This window comes from Rhineura floridana, chromosome 3, assembly GCF_030035675.1.
Source record: "Rhineura floridana isolate rRhiFlo1 chromosome 3, rRhiFlo1.hap2, whole genome shotgun sequence".
Lineage (NCBI taxonomy): Eukaryota > Metazoa > Chordata > Lepidosauria > Squamata > Rhineuridae > Rhineura > Rhineura floridana.
In genome coordinates, this window is record NC_084482.1 from 56,095,430 (window position 1) to 56,116,861 (window position 21,432).

The 21,432-nt window shown below is 44.2% G+C and overlaps 1 protein-coding gene across 6 annotated transcripts; it reads left to right on the forward strand.

The window, feature by feature from the left end:
- The first annotated feature begins 33 nt into the window (after positions 1-33).
- Positions 34-20,802, forward strand: LRRC45 (leucine rich repeat containing 45). 6 transcript variants are annotated; one of them, XM_061615949.1, is made up of 20 exons: positions 34-138; positions 2,409-2,525; positions 3,149-3,325; positions 3,537-3,849; positions 6,136-6,197; positions 7,102-7,172; positions 7,672-7,850; positions 9,875-10,003; positions 10,506-10,618; positions 11,603-11,661; positions 12,235-12,312; positions 13,769-13,904; positions 14,109-14,186; positions 14,354-14,465; positions 14,784-14,854; positions 15,250-15,342; positions 15,569-15,661; positions 16,482-16,655; positions 17,482-17,629; positions 18,505-20,802. In XM_061615949.1, the coding sequence occupies exons 4-20, from the start codon at positions 3,612-3,614 to the stop codon at positions 18,699-18,701; spliced, it is 2,031 nt and encodes a 676-aa protein (XP_061471933.1). In that variant the 5' UTR covers positions 34-138; positions 2,409-2,525; positions 3,149-3,325; positions 3,537-3,611; the 3' UTR covers positions 18,702-20,802. The 6 variants fall into 6 exon arrangements, with proteins under 6 accessions (XP_061471933.1, XP_061471928.1, XP_061471932.1 ...); XM_061615945.1 differs by adding an exon at positions 1,517-1,586 and having other exon boundaries at positions 75-138; positions 3,149-3,849; XM_061615944.1 differs by having other exon boundaries at positions 3,149-3,849.
- Positions 20,803-21,432: the final 630 nt, after the last annotated feature.

Genomic DNA, 21,432 nt, shown 5'->3' on the forward strand with positions numbered 1-21,432 from the left:
TGTAGTCTGTCTAATGTTGGCTCCCGCTCACAATTACTTTCCACTTCCGGTGGTAGAAGAGGCCGCCCCTGTCAAGAACTATGGGACTTGTAGTTGACGCCCCGCTCCGTCTCAGGTTTTCACCAGTGTTCTGCCCCAGTAAGTAATCGAAGTTAGAGACCTAAACGGAAAGCCTCGTTTGATAGGGGCGATGGAAGGTGACCAGGGGATCTGGTCCTCAAAGGGGCCAGGACAGGGATCTGAGGGTAAATGAGGTAAGGGGAATGTAAGAGCCTCGACTAGGGTAAGTTTAGACGGAAGGGTGACAGCATTTCTCATTGTCTCTGATAACAGCTCTGTTGTCATCAGCATTTGCTGTTTCTGCTCACATCTCTACAACCTGTAGCCCGAGCGTAGTCTTATTCAGAATAAGTTCCCATTTATAGGAACATTATTGGGAGGGATAGATTGCGAGTATTTTCCATCAGTCTTATTGGATCAATCCCAAACCATTTGCTTAGAGTAGGACTTACTCATAAACAAATATGTATAAGTCTTATTAAGTCCAGTAGGATTTTGTCTCTTGTAAGCATGCGTAGAATTGTGACCTAAGGCTGCAAACCTAGTCACAATGAACTCGATGGGACTTGGTGGGTAAATATGTATAGCATTGGGTTGCAGGGCTGCAGTCCTAAGCGTCCTTAGCTCCCTGAAAGTAGTTCCACATCCAAAAGGCTTAGGACTGGGTTGCATTCCTAAGGCTACTTTCATGAATAAAAGTCTTAGTAATATGGAATCATTTTAGAATGACTTCAGAGTCAGTAGCTGAAAGTCTACAGCCTAGACTCTCAAACTTGAAAGCTTGGTCCTAAGCAAGTTTACTTAGAAGTTAGACACACTAAATACAGGAAGACTTTTATTCAAGAAAGTAGCTTAGGACTGGGCTGCATTCCTAAGGCCACTGACTCTGAAGTCATTCTAAAATACTTCCATTTTACTACTTCTAGCATACTTTGTGCCAACTGAAAAAACACACAAATGAAGTGGTCCCTTTGCAGGTTGATTTAGTCAGAACCTTCCTAGGCATGGAGACAGGTGGCAAGGACTGACAAAGAAGGAGTGAGTATGGAGCAAAGAAATCTGATGGCCTTCTCTACATTCCAAATAAGATTCTAGAGATTAGGTCAGGTGAGGGCCACATTCCCGTCTGGTCACTCTTCCAGGGCCCCATGCCAGTGGTGGGTAGGGCCAGAGGCAAAAGTGGGCAGAGCAATGAATGTCAATTTTACTTTTGTACAGTAGGGTAGTTTCTACCCACACACCCCCTCTCTATCTTCTATTATCAAAGTTCAAGGACATATTCCAGCCAGGCAAAAACACTCGAGGCCAATGTGAATCGAGGCCAGTGAGGGGTATGGCCTTGGCTGCCAGGCCTGAGGTTCCTGACACTTGGTCCAGGTTCTAGAGAGTATCCTAACAATAGCACTTCTCACACGTTTCGAGAACCAGATTAATACACTTTGCCACCTGTTCCCAGAATTCAGCAACAATTGGGTATCCCAGTGCTCAGCTTCCTAAGTGATTCCATGTCTCCACACTTCCAACAGGTATCAGCAGTGATCTATCCTTTATTTAAACTTTCAACTAGAGTCCAGTGTGCGGTTTGCAGAATCTGCTGCTGAATCAGTCTTTTTCCATTTAAATCCATACTGATCAGCACTTCCTTTCACTCTCCCTTTTCCTTCTCTCCTACTCTTCTCTTTGTTTGATTTTCTCGTTTATATGTGTCTGTGGAGGTATGAATGGATATGAATCTGTGGTTGAATGTATGCAATTAGAAGGTTCACAACAAGTTCCCAAGTTCTTAATAACTGCAAGGACAGTGTTGAACGGAAGGTGTGGGGAGAGAATGGGTGATGAAATTGAGGTAAAACATGCACATAAAACTGTTTCAAGCAATTTCTTATTGATTTACGTGTTTTTATTAAAATTAATAAAATAAATCTGTTTAAAAGTCAAATGAGATTAGGTTTGTTCAGGAAGTTTCCATAGATTGCAGAACTAATAGAATTTGACTTTTCAAACAGTGACTTTTAGATTCAAGCATGAACTGCCTTCATTGAAAACAACTGTGCTTGGTGATGTGAGGCAATAAAAAATGTTTGAAATGTAATAACTGTTCCATGTGCTGCAGTCAATGAGTGGTGAACATCAGTGCCGTAACTAGGCAGGTGCAACAGGTGCACAGGCACAGGGCACAGGATGAAGGGCCCCCTGAAATGGATTTGCTGAAATGAAAATTATTTATAAACAATTGTTATATCGTATTTGTTTTATTATTATTATTGCTGAAATGAAAATTATTTATAAACAATTGTTATATCGTATTTGTTTTATTATTATTTCCCCCCCCCCAAAAAAAAATTAAGGGCCCCAAAAATAAAACCTTGCACAGGGCACATGAAAAGCTACTGGTTACGCTACTGGTGAACATGTATGTGTGAACTTGCCCTGAGACTGAACTGTTCCTGTGAATTAATTTACAAGTAAGTGGATTGTTGATTTCTGGCTCACAGAATAAAGTGTCTATTTCTAATCCCTGATAGTACTCATACCTCATATCACTGTAACAATTTCTCACAGACAACTGTGTGATTCCAAAAGAAATCCCCAGGGAGGGAGGCAACAACTTGGTGTCTTTGTGTGAAAGGCTGGCTCCATACCTCCAGTTTAAATTAAATTAATGCATTAATATGATGACACTCAAAAAATAGATAAGGTTGCCAGATGTCCTCTGTATTCTGCAGAATGTACATCCCAGATTTCAGTATCTTACAACTTCACACAGAACATGATAGAACAGTCAGACCCACACTTTGAGTTCTCAGGAATCCTATAGAACAGTCACACAGCCAGATGTTTATTTTAAAAGGATTGTCTGTTATTCCACAAGAAGACCACAGCTTCAGAAAACACAGTGGGTGCCTCTTATTTTAGAACATGATAATGCCACAGAACAGGCATCAAATGTATCTCTAGCAGTGTCTATTATTTTTAAATGTTTGATCTGGTAACTCTAGCTCTTCTTCAGTTGCATTCGTTACTTCAGTTTCTAATTTGATTTTATATGTATATTTATATGTATGTTTCATTTATATGAACAAAATAGGAACATTGGTACAGAGAAGGAATGCCCAAGAAGAGACAGTCAAATATACTGCTGAACTACAACTCCCAGCATGCATTGCTTCCCAAATAATTGGATTTGACAGAGGAAGAATTTAACTACGATACCCATCATGCTTCATTTTCCTTAGTTACATAGGCTGGAGTTGGCAGTTGAAGGGTGAGGCTGTATTTCTAGCAACCCTCAGTGAGTGTTTAGAAACCTGACTGATTGTCTTGGGCTTCATGTACAGGGGTAAAGTTGGGCAGGCTGGTGCACTACTAGTGCCCTTGTGTGGAGTTTCCTTAGAATCTTGGAGCATGATTACCCGAGAGAAAGCACTCAGCAATGTGTACCATGGTGATAACATCTGACTGTTGCTGTCCACCAGGCTACCCTCAGCTGCCTTTTCATATTGGGACCTTTTCTAATTTCTCATCTACATGGGTGGGCATGAGTGATTCTGATGCCTGCCACAGAGATGGATGACTTCCGACGGTCCTACGTTAGGCTGTGCAAGGAGAGTGGTGCTGAGCCCCAGGAGAGTATCTTGCAGCACTTGGAGGAAACAATGGGGAGAAACTGCTTGGATTTAGCTACGCATACCCTTTCTGTGGAAACTTGTGGCGCCCTGGGCAAGCTCTTCCAGGATGAACTCCAGTTCACAGAGATAATGCTGAGCAATTGTATGCTGAGTGAAGAAGGTGGGGCTCTATCTGTTCACAAGGCAATTCTTCTTTTCTGTCCTTTCCTGAGAATGGAAATTAAAAGCTGAAATTTGTGGCCTCTTTTCCTCATGGCCTCTCACCCCTCGTTCAGTTGCTCACTTTTAACATTGTTTTTTTCATCAGTATGTTTCAGTGTGTTGTATGGGTGGGTTTTTCTACTCCTCTTAAAATGCAGATTTTCCACTAAATTGGAATAAATTGTTATGATAATTTATCAGGAATACATTTCCAGAAGGGTAGCTATGTTAGTCTGTTTCTTACAAGAAACAAAGGGTGTAAAGGTGTTTCCATGTATTTCTTGGAAGGGAATAAAACAAGAGACAATGAGATGCAATGAAAGGCCCTTCAAATACTTGCTGGTCAGAATTACAGTAAGCAGGGGGCAAACTGAGTAAGGAGGGGATGGTCGCTATTCAGAACCATTGTGCATCTGTAAGAAGTGTGTTTAAAAATACTATCAAGAGCCAAGCTACACATGAAGTGATGTTAAATGAATCTTTGCATTTGATGTGCAGGTTTTTTAAAGTGCATAATAAGATATTTTTCTCAGCACCACAATAGGGGATGAAAGGTTTAAATCCCCCTTCATGCCTGCCAATTATCAGCCACCCAGACTGATGTAATTGTGCATGTTAAGTGTAAAGACACATTTAACATCATGTATAGTTTGGTCCCAAGATCATCCTGCCAATAAGACTATGCCACAGAAAAGATTCCACTGAAACAACACAAAATGTTCCCAGTGCCAAAAGCACGTGTTTTTGACAGGGTCCCTTACCTAGGGCTTAGGCATTTGCTGCAATTATATGATTTTCTTAGGCTACAGTCTAATGCACACACACCCAGGAGTAAGCCCCATTGGACATAAAAATAATAAGTAAGTGTGTTATTCAGGCAATGTATAGCTTACTTCATAATTTAAAATAATCTCTTTTTGGACCTCTCAGTAAACCTTGTTTATCCCAACAGTCCTACGTTAGGCTGTCCACCCATGGGAGCCCAAGATGATGAACAACTAAGTTCCATGGATGGTATTGGACAAAATACTTGTGCTACTGCAAGGATTAGCACCATTGCAACAGGCTGTCCCCCAATTCTTGCCCCACACCATCCCAAAATCTGATCCAGAGGATTGGGGGAAAACCCAGAACAGATTTAGGGGGTGTGCACGGGAAGAGATGGAGAGAATGTTCCATTGTGCTGATGGAACATTCACCTTAGGGCTATGTTGAATACAGCCCTATGTCATTGAAAATATAATCCATGCAATAATAAAAAGCATATAAAAATTCACGTCTACAACCAAAATGTGTACAAAAACTGCCAAACTGCTGGAATGCCAGTCAACATATCTCAGAAGCTTGGGCACACAAATATGGGAAGTTTTCAATGAAAGCATAGTACTAGCGCAAGGATTACCACTTGCACAACAGACTCTCCTCCCCCATGCACACCCAATGCCATCTCCAAATCAGTTCCTGAAGGTTGGGGGGAAATCCAGTACAGATTTAGGGGTGAAGGGGGGAGAAAATTCTTTCACATAAGGAGACATCCTTGTGCTGATGGAACATTCACCTTAGCACTCCAACCCTAAGTATTTAGTCTCCATCTAAATGTCAACAACTTAGGAGACAGATGCACCTGTGGAAGGAGTTCCACAAATGAGGAGCCAGCATGGAGAAGGCACTGTCACAAGGTGCTGCTTCACAGTTTTTGTTGGCAATACCACCAGCAGGGCCTTCCTCACAAACTTCCAAGCACAGGTTGTTTGATAGTGTGGGAGGTGTTCGTTTAAATACTTGAGCCTTAAACCATTTAGGTCTTTGGATTGGGTCCAGTAACTCACAACATGCATAAGATGGTGCTATAAACAAACTATTCCTTCCCTTTGAAACAGCTTTCTCAGGCCAGGGTTATAAGCAACAAGAAGACCCAGTGAAAGACTTTTTGGCACCCATTAGAATAGGGATAGCCTATATGGTGCCTTCAAGACATTATGGGTTACAACTCCCATCATCCCTGATCATGGACCATGCTGGCTTAGGCTGATGGAGCTTGTAGTCCAAAACATCTGCAGCTCACCTTGTTGGCTATCTCTTCTTTAGAATCTTAGCAAGAGGGTGCAAAGTGTAGAGCTTTCTTTATCATGTTGCCTGACTGAAATGGGTGCCTGCTGACTCCTGCTGCTCATACCTAGGGGTTGAGAGGCCAGCCCTGCAGCATACAAAAAGAAATGAACTGCCCTTTTCTGTCCCCTTGCAGGAGCTAAGCTACTACTGCATGGACTTTGTTCCAACACTGTTGTGAAATCATTGGACCTGAAGGTAAGTCTGTTCCACTTCAAGCAGAAGGGCCTAAGAAAGTTTAAAATGAAGCTTTAAAAGTTGAGAATCTCAGCTGTTTTTTAAGGTTAAGTTTCTGGTCTTCATGGTTGCAGAGAGATAGTTTTAAATTTAAAGTCAAGAGTACAAAATCATAACCAAGTGAGAAGAAGGAGCCCCAGTTAATTGTTTTCAACTCTTGCAGTTTCTATACATATGACTTATATCCCAATCCAAAACTCATGTGGAACAAAGCACCACAAAGAAGGATCTGTCCCCTCATTACCCCCACATGAGTCAGGAGAGACAAATATTTTGTGTAAGTCAGAATGTATTATTAGCCCAGATCTTAGTCACAGATATAGTGTTTGTTTTTGATGCTACAGATTTATCCCAGATGAAATGTTATGGCTTCCCCTCCAAAAGGAATCTTGGGAATTTATTTATGTACTTACTAAATTTCATTCTGCCTTTCTATTCAAATAATACACAAAGCACTGTAAACCACAGAATCCTACAAACAATGGTTCATAACAAATGTAAAATATAAAAACATGAAACTGAATGAAAATTGTAGTTTGGGGGTGGGAGAAATCACAGCATCCTCCCAAATATCTATCTCCCAAGGGTCCTTGGGTGTTGCCATGATACAACAAACTCATTTAAAGCAACTTTATGTTTGTAGTGTAGATGTTTGTTCCTGATAAGCAAGTACGGGGCAGGCAAATGAATACCATTTCATGAGGAGGAGAGGGCTATTTTGCACTGATGGCCTGCTTCTGGGCTTCCCAGAGGCATCTGGTTGGCCACTGTGTCAATAGGATACTGGAGTAGATGGGTCTTTGACCTGAGCCACGAAGGCTCTTCTTATGTTATGCTGTTAACTGACAGGCTTGGTTTGTTTCAGGGGAACAACCTACGAGCTGTTGGGGCAGAGGCTCTGGGGAAACTGCTCAGGCAAAACAAGACAATTAGGAGGTGAGCCGTTACAGGAATTTGGGATGGGTCTGCTCCTTCTTGACCTCGCTGGGAGTGAGGTGTGTATCTGTAGCACAGATGTCAGAAAGTCGGAAAGCCCTCCAGATGTTAAACTACAATTCCTGTCATTGCTGGCTATTGGTCATGTTTTCTGGGGTTCTGGGGTTGATGGGAGTTGTCATTCAGCAACATCTGGAGAGCTACAGGTTCCCCACACTTGGTGTAGCAGGTAGAGGTTTTTAGGCAGCTGGCTGGGAACAAAACCTTCTGTTTTTGTTCACCAAAACTGAGAAGGGGGAATTTTTTTCTTTATTTTTTTCTACAGAATTAAATGTTTATAGAGTGTCACACAAGATTACCTTTTAAAATTTATACAGAATGTGAGTGATGTAGAGAGAAATTAAAGGTTCCTTTCTTGATGGATAACTATGTGCTGGTTGTGATGTCTCTTGCCTCTAAAGTGGTCTGTTTGCCCTTTTTTTTTACTCCCCCCCTTCAGTCTCACTTTAGAATGGAACAATTTAGGTGTATGGGAAGAAAGTTTTGCCATCTTCTGTGAGGGGCTTGGTGCAAACTGTCACCTCCAATGCTTGGATCTGCGCAATAACCAGATCAACCACCAGGGGGCAGGAGAGCTGTCCATGGCACTGAAAGTTAATTCCAATCTACAGGAACTTGGTAAGACTGGTGTTTCTAAATAATGGGATATCTTCCCCTTCTTGTCAAACCCAGTTCTCTTTACAGGGAAGTGATGATTCTATCCTGGGAATTTCACAGCTGTAGTAAGCTGTGACCATCTGCATTCAGAAACTTGATGCACTGGCTTGAGCCTTGCTCTGTGCCTGTATCCAAGCTGCAGGACGTTACAGAACCCTGTGTAATCTGCAGAGTGATCCACTTTCATCCTGACTCGCTCAGTGCACACACGAGGTGTTACCAAGCAGCATTTGCAGAATTGGAGATGATGTTGGGGCAACTGGGCATCTCTCCCACTGTGCAGATATATCGTGCTACTCTCTTTATCTGTTCAAAAGAATATAATTTTGTCCACCGTCACCCAACCAAGCCAGGCCAAATGATGCTCCGAAATGTACAATTGCAGGCACGCTCTTAGTGGCCTGTTCTGTGCTTTTTTGTCATGGGACCTTCAACCACTGAGCTGTATCAGCTGCCTTGCTGCTACTGCCACCATAAGCAACATATGGTGAAATGCTCATAACTCTCCACACTCACATGGGCAGTGCCTGCCTCTGATATATCCTTACAGAAACCTCACTTTCGAGTGTCCTCTGTGTGCTAGGGCAGTTAACTCTGCATTCTGGGTGGATATGTATTTTCGTTCATTAGTTAATTTTGTACTGCTTCATACTTCAACAGAAATCTCTTAAGCCAGCTTTTCCCAACCTTTAGGTCCTTAGATGTTGTTGGACTACAACTCCCATCAGCCCCAGCCAGCACGGCCAATGGTCAGGAATGATGGGAATTGTAATCCAGCAACATCTGGGGATCCAAAGGTTAGGAAAGACTGCAAGTCTAAGCAATATACAAATCCCAATAAAAAAAGAATCTGTGTTCAAAGTAATGCTACTAATAATTTTACATTTTAAGTAACATAATTAAATTTCTCTATATAAGGTACATACGTAAAACAGCTAAGGATCACAAAAACAAATCATATACAAAACATCAAAATATTCCAAGACATGCCAAAATTTAACATAGTTACAATATATCATGAACACTTCATAAATATTACAAAATACATAATATAATCATCAAAGGTTGACAAAGATATGTCAGGCTGATTCATGTATTACCTTTGGAATAGGAATGTTGGTGTTTGTTTATTTGGCCTGAGAACTAATTAACATTAGCCTCACTCCTGGTCTATTTTTGTCAAATGGAGCATCCCCCTGTGCCACTGCTGTTGATGTATGACTCAGGAGGGAGAAGATGGGACCAGCTCCATCTTTCCAAGGATTTCTAAGGGACTTGAGGAAGAGGTTCAACATCTGTCTTCTTTGAAGGTCTCTTATGATCCTTCCATCTTTCAGTGCTCTAACCTGGATGCCAAGAGTTGTTTGGGTTAGTTGTAATTTAATCAAAAGACTTTATAACCCAGTCTTACACAGGATTTGGTGCACCTAAGCCCAAAGTAATTACAGGGCTTAAGCACCTCTAATTCTGCATAATTCTGTAAAGTGGACTGTTTGCTTCACAAACAAAATAAAGCTTGGATACATTGATTTGCTAAACTGTTTGTAACAGTTCAGCAAACATTTCTCTACCAAGTACAAATCACACCCTTGACATTATGGGCAATATCACCATAGCAACATAGGAAGCTGCCTTATACTGAGTCAGGCCATTGGTCCATCTAAGTCAGTATTGTCTACACTGACTGGCAGCCGCTCTCCAGGATTTCAGGCAGGCAGTATCTCCCAGCCCTACCTGGAAAAGCCGGGGATTGAACATGGGATTGTCTGCATGCAGAACAGATGCTTTACCACTGAGCTATGGTCTCTCCCATAATGTCCCACCCCATCTCCAAAAGAAACCTCTAAAGTCAAGGACCCTCTATGAATTCCTGTTATAATTTCTCCATATGTAGCCCAGTTTCAGCTGTAGGCATGTGAAAACCTGGAAAAGCAAGATCTTGTGTTTGATTGGTGGCCATGTGTGATGTTTTGCTTCTTACTTAGATCTGCGTTGGAACAACATTGGGCTTCTGGGGGGCCGTGCACTCCTGAATTGTCTGCGTAACAACCGGGCACTACGACAGCTAGGACTGGCCGGAAACAATGTGCCCAGTGACATCCTGAAGGCTGTGGGTGAGTAACTGTGCCAGCCCCTACGTGCTTAGAGTTGTAGATTCAGCTGCTCCAGCAGGTTGTACCATACTCAATGGTCCTGTAGAACTCGGTGGGCAAATAAAATGCAAACTCAGAGAGACTCCCAGTTCTTTGAAGTTGGAGTACATTCTGGATTTGGGGTAGGTGGAGAGGGAGACATTCTGAAGACTTTTAGGGGTGGCTATTGCCTTCGTGCCCTGCGTGTAGGCTTCTCAAAGGCATCTGGTCTGAGACCTACTGGAAACAGAATTCTGGAACAGATGGACCTTTGGTTTGCTCTTCTTATGTATTGCTCCCCTTTTGATCCCAGATGCACAGGGAACATGCTAATAGTAATTGGTGGATTTCCCATTTGTGATTTTGGAACATAAGTGAGTTTATTTGCAGACCCAGAGAGGGCAGAGGATTTGGTGAAAAGTTTCATTTTTGCTCATCCCTCTCTCTCTGTCTCTTTCCCTCTCTCTCCCTGCTTCTGGCCCAGTTCAAGCCATGGAACACAACCAAGAACGTCAGGATATCCTCTGCAAGAGTCGTAACATGACCCAAGTGCTCAGCAAAGAGGTGATCTGCTTGAAGGAGGAGAACTCTAAACAGGTGTGTTAGCTTGCCTTGATACCTTTGGGGTATGTGCCAATGACAAGTAGGAGTGATGGAGCTATCCTGTCTTCTTCATCCAGGAATAAGACCACAAGATGTTCCTGCATCACTCAGGTTATCTAGGGAGTAGAAGGATTGATTTGCAACAGTGTTGGAGCTCAACAGCATTGCATTCATAACCTTACTTGATGATCCTCTTAAACTTCCAGAGGAAATCATTCAGATCTACAGGATCCTCCCACCCCTGAGATTAGATAGCAAGCTGTTATGAACAATCTAGGAATTGGAGAAAGACTGGACCAGTTTTTCTTGTCTGGCCTAGGGTAGATTGTTACTGTGAAATCTTCTTGCGGGATCCCTGTGGCCACGTAGCAGAGCCTAAGCCAAGAGAAGTGGGCAGAAGCCCTTTGGGTGTCCAGAGGTCTGTGCAACTTTCAGTCTCCCTGAAAGACCATCTGAACTAGTCCAGCTAAGAAAACAAAGTCTTTTAAACTCCCTGAAAATAGCCCATTTGATTAAATAAAACGTTGGTCTTTCTATACTTGACAAGATGCTAATGGATCTTAACCACTTGCTATTCAGCATCTTTGTGTTTACCTTCAGCTCCTGTGAGTACAGTAATAACATTCCCTTAACAAACATACAAGTCCAGTGAACAGAGCGTTAGGCTAGGATTAGGGGGACGTGGCTTCAAACTTGAAGCCAATTGGGTTACCTTCGGCCACTCTCTATCTCTCAGCCAAACCTACCTCATAGGGTGGTTGTGTGATTAAAATGTGGGGAGGACACTGGAAGAGAAGGGTGTGATAAAAATATTATATAACTATTAATGTTAACCAAAGGGCTTGGAAGAAGAGCCTGAGTCTAGAAGAGACTTGCTAATTGAAGAGGCTGTCCCAGAACTCTTGATAAGAGTACATATGGCTGCCAGCTGCTTGAATTTCAAAGTCATGTTATTAATTTGACATACATGCTTCCCAGTTCCTGAATATGATGGACACCATTGACAAACAGCGAGAGGAAATAAACCGCAGCAGCAGGTGAGTGAATTATGGGCGGCAGACTTTTGTCCCTCTCTATCTGGGTCCAGACTGGGGTGCTTTGATGTTGCCTTTAAGTGCTACTAGATGTTACTGCAAGCAGCAACGGTACCATGGAACAAGGAGCACCTCCCAAAAGGTGCTGCTTCCTACTCTGAAAGTTTAGGAATAGTTATATTTGTGGGGGGGGGGTTCTGCCTCATCTGCACTAGTCCTTCTGGCCTAGGAGTCAGAATACTGTATTTTATTTATTTGTTTTAAAGTATTTTTATGCCCCACCTTTCCTCATACGGTTGAAGATGGCTTACAAAACTAATAAAACATTATATTCAGAGTGCCAATCCCTTGCAAAACATCATCTGGAAGCATTGCTTGTCTCATAGCAACCATCTATAAAGTGTGGTGGTGTTGCTTTTTAAGTCTTTTAAAAATTCTTCTTCCACTTGTCACAATTTGTCCCATTTTAACCAGTGCTCTTTTGTCACATTGTGGCTACTCCCTTCCCCGCTGTTGTCATATGGCATACTTTATGGGTGGTCCCATACCTGGATATTTCCTCTCTTCTCCATCCAGGGTATCGGCAGGACGAATCGGGCAGCTGCAGGAGGCCCTGACTGAGCGGCATTCTGTATTGAACTCGCTACAAGCAAAGTAAGGAGCAGCAACTTTCTGGGCAGGGGGGCTGGAGAAGCCAGGCTTTCATTGCTAACAAAATATCCAGCCAAAGTTGAATCCCAGCCTGCATGGGAATAGTCCTTGCTCATCCTCGTACTTCAAGTTACCAGGAAGTGCAGGAGTGAGCAGGAAAAGCCTGGAGTTGGGATGATTAGACCAGAGTCCAGGTTCAACGATTGCATGGGACAAATGTTCCTAGATTGTGTAGGCATGATAATTCATGTATGACTGAGGAGGTAAACATTTCTCCCCTCCCCCTGCATGTTTAAACAGTGTGGGCTGTTACTCCACTTGACGTCATTGGTCATTCAAATACTTATCTACTCATTCCAGAAATAAAAGATATCTGCTTTGGAAGACTGGGAATAAATTGTTTCCTTTATTGTGCTTTTGCTGTTCTGATCATGCACATAAAAGTATGGCTAAAGCATGGTGAGGAATAACTAGATTGCTTTACATCATGGGTAGTCAGGTGGTGGCACCAGCAGCAGAAATGGGTGGTGTTTTGGACAGAAATCATACAGGCCTGCACAGAACCAGACCCGCATGTCTGTTTGCTTTTCCAGTGTTGTCCTGCTCTCAGCTCAGTTGCCTTGAGGCAAAACCATCCTAAGGCACTGGAGGCAAGCTGTATATGTACTGTAGCACCTTGGTCTTCAGCTCACTGCTGGGTCACCAGCTACACTACCACTATGCAAACTTATGGTAAAAAAGTAAAGATCCCCACATGCATATTTTGGTAGAAGGTTGAAGACTACTGCTGGAGTATAAGAGCAATCTCTTATATCTTGGGCTTGCCTTGTGACATGAATAAAAGGCTGGCCAGCACTGCACTGAATGGTTTAAAATGCACCCTGTTGTATAATATGGAAAAGTTAATCTAAGTACGTATTTCATGAAGGGATGGGGAACCTGTGGCCCTCCAGATATTCTTGGACTCCAGCTCCCAGCTGGGATGGTCAATGGTCAGGGATGATGGCAGCTGTAGTCCAGCAACATATGGAGGGCATCAAATTCCCATCCCTGAAAACCCCCAAGAGGTAGTGTTTGTTATACTGAGCAGAGCTTGGAAAAGTTACTTTTTTGAACTATAACTCCCATCAGCCCAATCCAGTGGCCATGCTGGCTGGGGCTGATGGGAGTTGTAGTTCAAAAAAGTAACTTTTCCAAGCTCTGATACTGAGTTAATACATCTTGAGAATGTATCCTCTGCTCCACATGTGGAATTTTGTGTATAGAAGGTTCTTGGAGACCAAAGGGAATACGCAGGACAATTTAATTCCTCTACCGTCCGATTCTGGCCACAAGTGCTCAGGAGCTTGCTTTGTTTTGCTGCATGCCTCCAGTCTGTTGCAGTGTAGCAGGCTTGCTGAGACTCATTGCCGTCTTCAGGGTGGCTGGAGTAGCTAACATGACACTTTTTGCCTCGCAGGCTCCAGATGACTGAGGCAGCTTTAGCTCTGTCCGAGCAGAAGGTGTGCAACTTGGGAGAGTTGCTGAGTATGGCAAAGCAGGAGCAAGCAAGGCTGGTTGAGAGCCAGGCCAAAGAATTGCAGCAACTCAAGATGGTAGGCTGGGATGATCTGGGCAGCCTGGAGACGTACATGGCTGAGCAGGAGATGGGTGGCACTGTGTGAAGCCTGAGCATAGAAGCCTTTGTTCGGGAAAGGAGCCCAGAATAAATGGGGGGTGATATGGGCAGCCACACTGGGGGTTTGGGGGAAGAAAGAAGGAAAAGAAGGTCTGATAGCTGCCACTGCCTGCCTTTTTAGGCATCTGCTAATCGAGAGGAAAAACTTCAGCGTGAACTTTCAGCAGCCCATGAGAAAAACCTCCTGCTTAGGAATCAGGTAAGAGAATGGCGGGAGTATTTGCAGTGGTTCAATTACCTGAGATCTCCAGAGCCCATCTTCTTCTCTTACTGCTGCCAGCGGAGCCACCCTCACACGTCTGCATCTTGTCCCAGCAGTCCAGGGTGCAGAGACTGAGCTTGCCTGTGGGGGTGACTTCCTTCTAGGTGGATGACCTGGAAAGAAGGTGCAAAGCACAGCAGGAGCAGCTGTTCCTGGTAAAGGAGGACCTGACCCACACAACGGCAGAAATGAAGCTGCGGGCTGTACAGGCGGAAGGTGAGCAGGAGTCTGGGAGAGTTGAGCTGTCCAATTAACCTTTTTTTTAAGATGTCTTGAAAGCTTTTAAAAAATGTTTTTAAAGATGTTTTGTGTTAATGTATTTTAAAGCCTGTTTTTATGACGTTTTAAAGTGTTTTTAGTGCTTTTGTTTGCCACCCTGAGCTCCTACTGGGAGGAAGGGCGGGATATCAATCAATCAATCAGTCAGTCAATCAAGTATATAAATAAAAGCTGGAGCCTGGATTACTTGGGGAAGCAATGGGGGGGGGAGGTTCAAACAGTTGGCACATTGTAGTTCTCTCTGTTTGTCCCCAGAGCGCTTGGAGATGGAGAAGAAGAGGTCCAAGCAGGTCCTAGAGGATGCAGAGTCCCTTCGGCTGAAGGAGGTGAAAGGAAGACTGCTGAGTCCTTAAGCAGCCTCCCTGGGGACAGCAGGGTCATGATAGGAAGGCACACTAGGTTCCCTTATCAGGGAGACAGCAGGTAGCGGTAAAGGCAGGACTGGCTTTAGCTAATTCGCTGTTTCAGGGGAACACTTAATCCCTCCCCCTTCAGCATCTTGTTGTATGCGACAGGGCCCCTGTGCTTTTCCTACAAGAGATTTCAATCCCTTTCCCATTTCATATGACTGAATGAAGAGAAAAGGAAGGGACTGCCCCGAGGCGACAGCAAGGCCTTAAGGGTACAGGAGACTTTTTGTTCCCATTTTGTGGAATTTCCCAATTGCAGTGTTATTCCAGATGATGTTCAGTCCCTCTCACCTCTGCTGTTTGTTATGCAGGTAGATCACCTGACCCATCACATGGAGGCAAGTGAGCGGGCCCTGCAGGAGCGCATCCAGAGGATGGAGGCCGTCCGCATAGGGCTCGAGGAGGTGAGTGGAACAGCAACAACTCTGCCCCAGGGAACCAAGCCCCAAGTCATAGCCACATTTCTGTGAAGAACATATCCAATCTCCAGTCTCCATTGTTTTTGACTTCCTGTAGGATTTTGCATCCAGATGAAGCCTGTTGAATGAGATCTCTTAGGAAAGACTGTCAAATCAGGCTTCTGATGACCTGAAGTTGTTGTGTTAATGCAAATTTTGTTTTTGTAACTAGGAACTGAGCCGACTGAAAGCTGCTGCCCTTGTAGAGCGAGGCCAAGTTGAGGAAGAGCTCATCAAAGCCAAGAACCAAGCCAGGTTGGAAGAGGTGAATGTGGTTGGATGCTGTGGATGGAGCTACATGTTCTGAGAAACACAGGATGGCAGCTGCTGTTGCTGCAGCAGCAAATAAGTTAACTTGTCCCCTCCTCATTCTAACATGTAGTGCAGCCTCCATGAGGTGTGGGAACCTTTGATCCTCCAGATGGTGCTGAATTATAGCTCCCATCAGCCCCAACAAGCATGGCCAATGGTCATGTGGATGGTGGACGTTGTGGTTCAGCAACATCTGGAGGGCCACAGGTTCTCCATATCTGGCCTACATCATGTCACATCACTATGTTTCCCTAGCCACACCAGTGGCAGCCAGTGATGTGGAAACAGGCAGGGAAACACACAGTGTCATGGCATCAGGATGTGAAGCCAGTTGGAGGGGGAATGGGTAACTCCACATTGGGGTGAGTGCTGACATTTTTAGTGGCAGCCTCCTGTTTTCTTGCCTCTGGTAGAGAGCAAAGTTTCCACTGCAGAATCACACACTTGGAATAGAACTCAACATCATGTTGAATGACTGCTTCTAAAAACTGCAGATGGCAAGCGTGGTCTTGAAAAGAGGCATTTCCTGTGCCCCCTCTCGAGAATGCATCTTCTAACATGTTGCCTGATACATGTGGCCATAATGTATGCTTTTTGCTTCAGAGCAATTTTTTTTATCATATGCAAATTCAGTTGAATAATGAATGGATTATAACTCGCACAAACCACTGATGGGTGACAGCTCCAATTAGCACATACCAGTGTTATGTTTTCAAGCAGACAATTTCTCTCTCTCCCCCCCCCCATCCCCTCACCTCTTTTGCGATACATAGCAACAGCGACTGGATTACCTGGAGGAGAAGCTGCGGCTGATGATGCAGTCCCGCGATGAGGCTCAGAATTACTGTCTGCAGCAGAAGCAAGCAGTGGCTGAGGCACAGTCTAAGGAGAGCCATCTGAGTCTGCAAGTGGAAGGACTCAAGAGGCGGCTGGAAGAGCTTCAGCAGGTGAATGGAGAGTTTGGCCTGAAAGGGGAGGAAGCAGGGTGAGGGCCTTTCCGACAAGGAAACCTAACATCTGTACTTGGGTTAAATTTTCAAATGGGCATAATTTCTACTTTTGAAGTATTACACTGGTATAGAATTAGATTTTTTCAACAAATATTTATACAAGAGCAAGAGATGGTAGTTGGTGTGTTTTTTTAAGCACAAGGCAGGGAACGGATGGGCGGCTTCTCTGACCACTAAAAGTCCTTTTCTGGGCAACTCCCCAACCGCTTTAAAACTTCCTATATAACCATGAGGCCTAGCAACTTCCTTTTTAAACAGATTGGCATTTTGTGCTATCCAGGGTGGGTCCAGCTACATTTCATGGTAATGTGCACATGGAATGTAGCACCTAGCCAGCACTGTGGCTGCACTAGTAGTTTCTATGCATCATTAGTGTTGAAGGATGTACAGGAAAAACTAGGAGAATGCAGATCTGTTGGGATTAATTGCTTAGGAAAATAGCAAGCTGTCTTTTATACTGAGTCGGACTATTGGTCCATCTAGCTCAGTACCATCTACGCTGACGAGCAGCAGCTCTCCATGATTTCAGACAGGGTTTTCTCACAGCCCTATCTGGATCTGCTGGGAATTGAACCTGAAACCTTCTGCATGCAAAGCAGATGCTCTGCCACTGAGCCACAGCTCTTCCCCAATGCTGGAGGTATAGTATGGCGCTGTGAAGGTATAGTTGGGGGAAGGTATAGTATGTATGGCAAGTATCATGACACACCATGCTCAGACTGCAGCCCTTTTGACTGCTTTGCCCCACGTTTTTGGATGGCAGGAGTTGAGCGGCAAGGAACAGGAGAAAGTCACTGAGATCAACAAAGTGCGAGTGGAGCTGCAGGAGCAGATCGGACACTTGGAGGCCGAGAGGGCGGCACAGGAAGGGCAGCGAGAGAAGATTGCAGCCCTGGAGAGACAGATGAAAGGTATATGGTTGGGGACAATATGTCTCTGCTTCCTCAGAAGCTGCAGGAAAGAGCATTGTGTGCCACAAACCAGTGGCAAGGTAGATCTGGGGGACGATGGTTATTTAGAAGTAGCCAAACACGGTTATACTCCTCCATTTTGCAACGTTTGATGCCTTGAAGCTGGATCTGACCCATGGGAACTTTTGCACCCAGCTTCCCTCTTGCTGGCAGGGTTGGGCCTGAAGGAGGCAGAGATGGCTCAGCCAAGGAGGAAATAAGAGGGCTGCCTGGGGACCGCATGGCAGTGTGTGCTCCCCAAGCTGAGGAGGCACATCAAGAGAAATAGGAGTGTGTGATGCAGGGCAGGAAGAAAATGTGAAGTGGCTGATCATGTGAGCAAGAGGTGCAGAGCTGGAGTGGGAATGTTGGGTGGAATGTTGGGTGTCACATCCAGCCCACAAGGTTGAGAAGACTGGGGCACCCTGTCTTCTTTCTGCCTCCCAGCTATCCCAGATGCCAACTCCTTAAACAGCAGCATAATTAACTCTCTTGCAATAGCAAGGCCACCAGCATCTTGGAGGAGTGACTTGTCACAGCTAGCAAAAGAGAAGGGACCAAATCCCAGGTTTCCCACTTAGTAATGATGATGATGGAGAAATTCCTTGCATTTATATCCTGCCGTTCCTCCCAAACAGAGCCTAGGGCAGTTTAGGTTGTGGTATAACCTCCCACCAGAAACCTAGATTTCTCCACCACCGAAGAGCATATGTGCGTGTGGGGCTTCATGGTTTTCAGCCACTGCTTTATAAAACATAACCTGCCCCAAGAGTGTTTTTGCCATCCTGAGACCACAGAGATCTCCGTGCACTGATATTTTATTCCTCTTTATGTAGTTCTCTCCAGCAACCACCGGGAGGCGCTACTGGACAAAGAGGGTGAAATCTCAAGCCTACTGGAGAAGCTGAGGGTTCGTGAGGCAGAGATCTCCAGGATGAGAGAGGAGGAAGCTCAGCGAGTCAGCTTTCTTCAAAATGCCATCATGGCCTACGTGCAGGCTTCCCCACGAGGCTCACTCAGCCCCAAGAAGTGAGCAGGAGCCTTGAAGGAATGGAATCGCAGGTGGCCAAGCTGTGGAGCACATGGCTATCATGGATTCCGACTCCCTTATGTCAATGGGAGATCCTGTAACACAGACTGCATTGTGTCAGCTTGCCTGAGGATGGGTCTGAGGTCTCACTGAAGGATTCATAATTGCCTTAGAAACCACTTTAATGATCTGCACCAAAGCCAAGTCTTGTTTTAAACCATGTGGTAAGTCTCCAAGGTTAAGCCATCAATTCCAGTTTGTGAGCCCACAGCAAGGTCTGGTCACATGAGCCGGAAAGACAATGTCTTCCTACATAACAAACGTTGGCCTCAGTTTTTGTACACGTTACCTCTATGGCTGGGGGTGGGATGGTTTAATATGGTCCGCTCTCATATTGCTTCAATAACAAGTGAAAGCACCAATCTTTCAAATCACTCAGATCATGTAGGCATTTCCCATGCCAGTCTTTCACCTTCATAAGCGCTACTGATGCTGACATAGGAAAAAATTGATCCATTCCATGCAAACATAACGTGAAACGGCTGGGGCAGGAGTTGCTTTGCATTGTCCAGCCCACATCCATTGCCTCTTTTCACAGAACATATTATTTACCTTCCATGTCTGGGAGTAGCACTGCTGCTGCAGCTTTCTAAAGTGTTCATTACAATGAGCAGGCCTCTACCCACCAGTTCATTAGTTCATTGGCCTTAAAGTGTGTCCTAATGGAGCAGGGATCGGGAACCTGTGGTCCTTCAGAAGTGGTTGGGCCTCACGTCCCATCAGCCCCAGCCAGCACGGTCAGGGATGACAGGAGTTGTAGTTCAATGATACCTGGAGAGCCACAAGTTCCCTTCCTATATAACAGAGATTTAAGCCCAACTTATTCATGGAGCCTTACCGGTCTTGGTTCTAAGAAGAGCCATTTAATGATGACAGAATTTTAGTTGATGGGATAAAGGAAAGGGCGGAGGCTGATTTCCAGACCCTCCAGATTTTGCTGTGTACATTTCCTGGACGGTAGGAACATGCGAATGGCAAGCTAGGTATTCATTTCTCATTCCAGCTTTAAAGCCAGGATGAAAAGGAAATGCTTGTACTTTTGCTCAAGTTCAAGGGCTGGTTGGCATTTAAAGTTTTAAATTTTATATATATATATATATATATATATATATATATATATATAGTGAGCCTTCTTTGTGTCTTTTTCCCTATAATTATGAAGCAGTTATTTATATATGATTTTACAATGGCCTAGTTCACACAACACCTCATCAAGGTTTGGTTTAATGAGAACGTGCTGGAGAAAAGCTTTCAGCTGCTTTGCCCCTCCCCAGTCCTTTTTACTGCCATGCCGCACTGTGCAAACCCAAGGTTTGGCTCAGCATGTTGTCCAAGCCAATATACAGCTCCTGCTCAGTGAGGAGAGAGCTTATCCACTTCAGAGGACACAATGAGCTAAAACGTGGCTTGGCTTAGCTTAGCACAGCAGCAAAAAGGACCAGGGAAGAGTAAAGAGGCTATGAGCTCCTCTCCGGGATCCCACATGGTCACGCAGTCTCGCTAAGCCAAAGTTTCACTTTATAGTAGGGTGGGGGGGTTTCAGTGCCAGAAAATCTGAATAATATTTATTTTGTTATTATTTTCAAAAGTCCCCTCTCCTGCTCAGCTGTGTGAAAATAATTTGGTTTGGTTTGAGATTTTTGTTATAAGTTGCATGGGAAAGCAATATCAGAAATCTGTAACACTTTCCATTTCCCCCGAAATGTCAGAGATTGAAGATAAGTAGCTAAACATGTAAAATAAATACCAGGGATATGGTATCCGTTTATACTGTGGATCCTGATTGGCCGGTTACTTTTATTCCCTGCTTTGGTTATATTAATATCTTGCTGCTTACTTATTGCAATTCATTCTGTTCTGGGTGTTGACAAAGAAACCTCCATGAAAATTAGAAAAACCATCCTCTATGAAAATAGCCTTATCGCCAAGCTTGCCAGAGGCTTCTAGGAGGCCAAGACAGGACTGCTTGCATACTCTTGGGCTACTAGCCAATGGCAGGTGGCTTCCTCGTGGCACATGTGCTGACTGATATAATTATAAAATTTTATACATCTTAAGTAGCGTTTGATGCTTTTGATCTTTTTTTTTAGGGATGATGGTGGTGGGTTCAAAAGTGTATGGGAAGTACACGTCCTTGAGGTGGAATTTCAAGTGTCTGCCCCTTTTCTGTCTTCAGTAATGTGGTGTCCTACTTCTCTCACAAAAAACAACATGGCTGGTGGGAGCAACTATGCCGTCCAGCTAGAGAGGAATGTTTGCAAAGGCAGCAGGCTAAGAAAAAAGAGAAAGCTACACTAGGTTTTTTCTTACTCTTGCAAAGCTTTGTTGATGTGGTTTGGGAAGGAACTTGAGTGCTGTTTGCTCTTGTCTGTCTGGAACAATCAGTGCCTTGCAGTCCAATGCCCAATGGCAAGAACATCCCTTTCCCCATGCACACATCAGCAGTGCCCCAGGGCTTTGGTTTTATCAGACAGACTCTTGTTTAAAAAAAATTCCTTCCATGGGTGTCTAATGGGATTTGACTGATTCTATTGGAAAGCAGAAATTTGTTGCGTCTTAGAATTGTCCTGCAGTTTAGGGAGCTAATACAAATTAGGGCAGCAAATCAGCATCCATCCTCATTACCCCAAGGTTTTACATCAACAACCCAGTCTTGCAATGGGGTGATGATGTC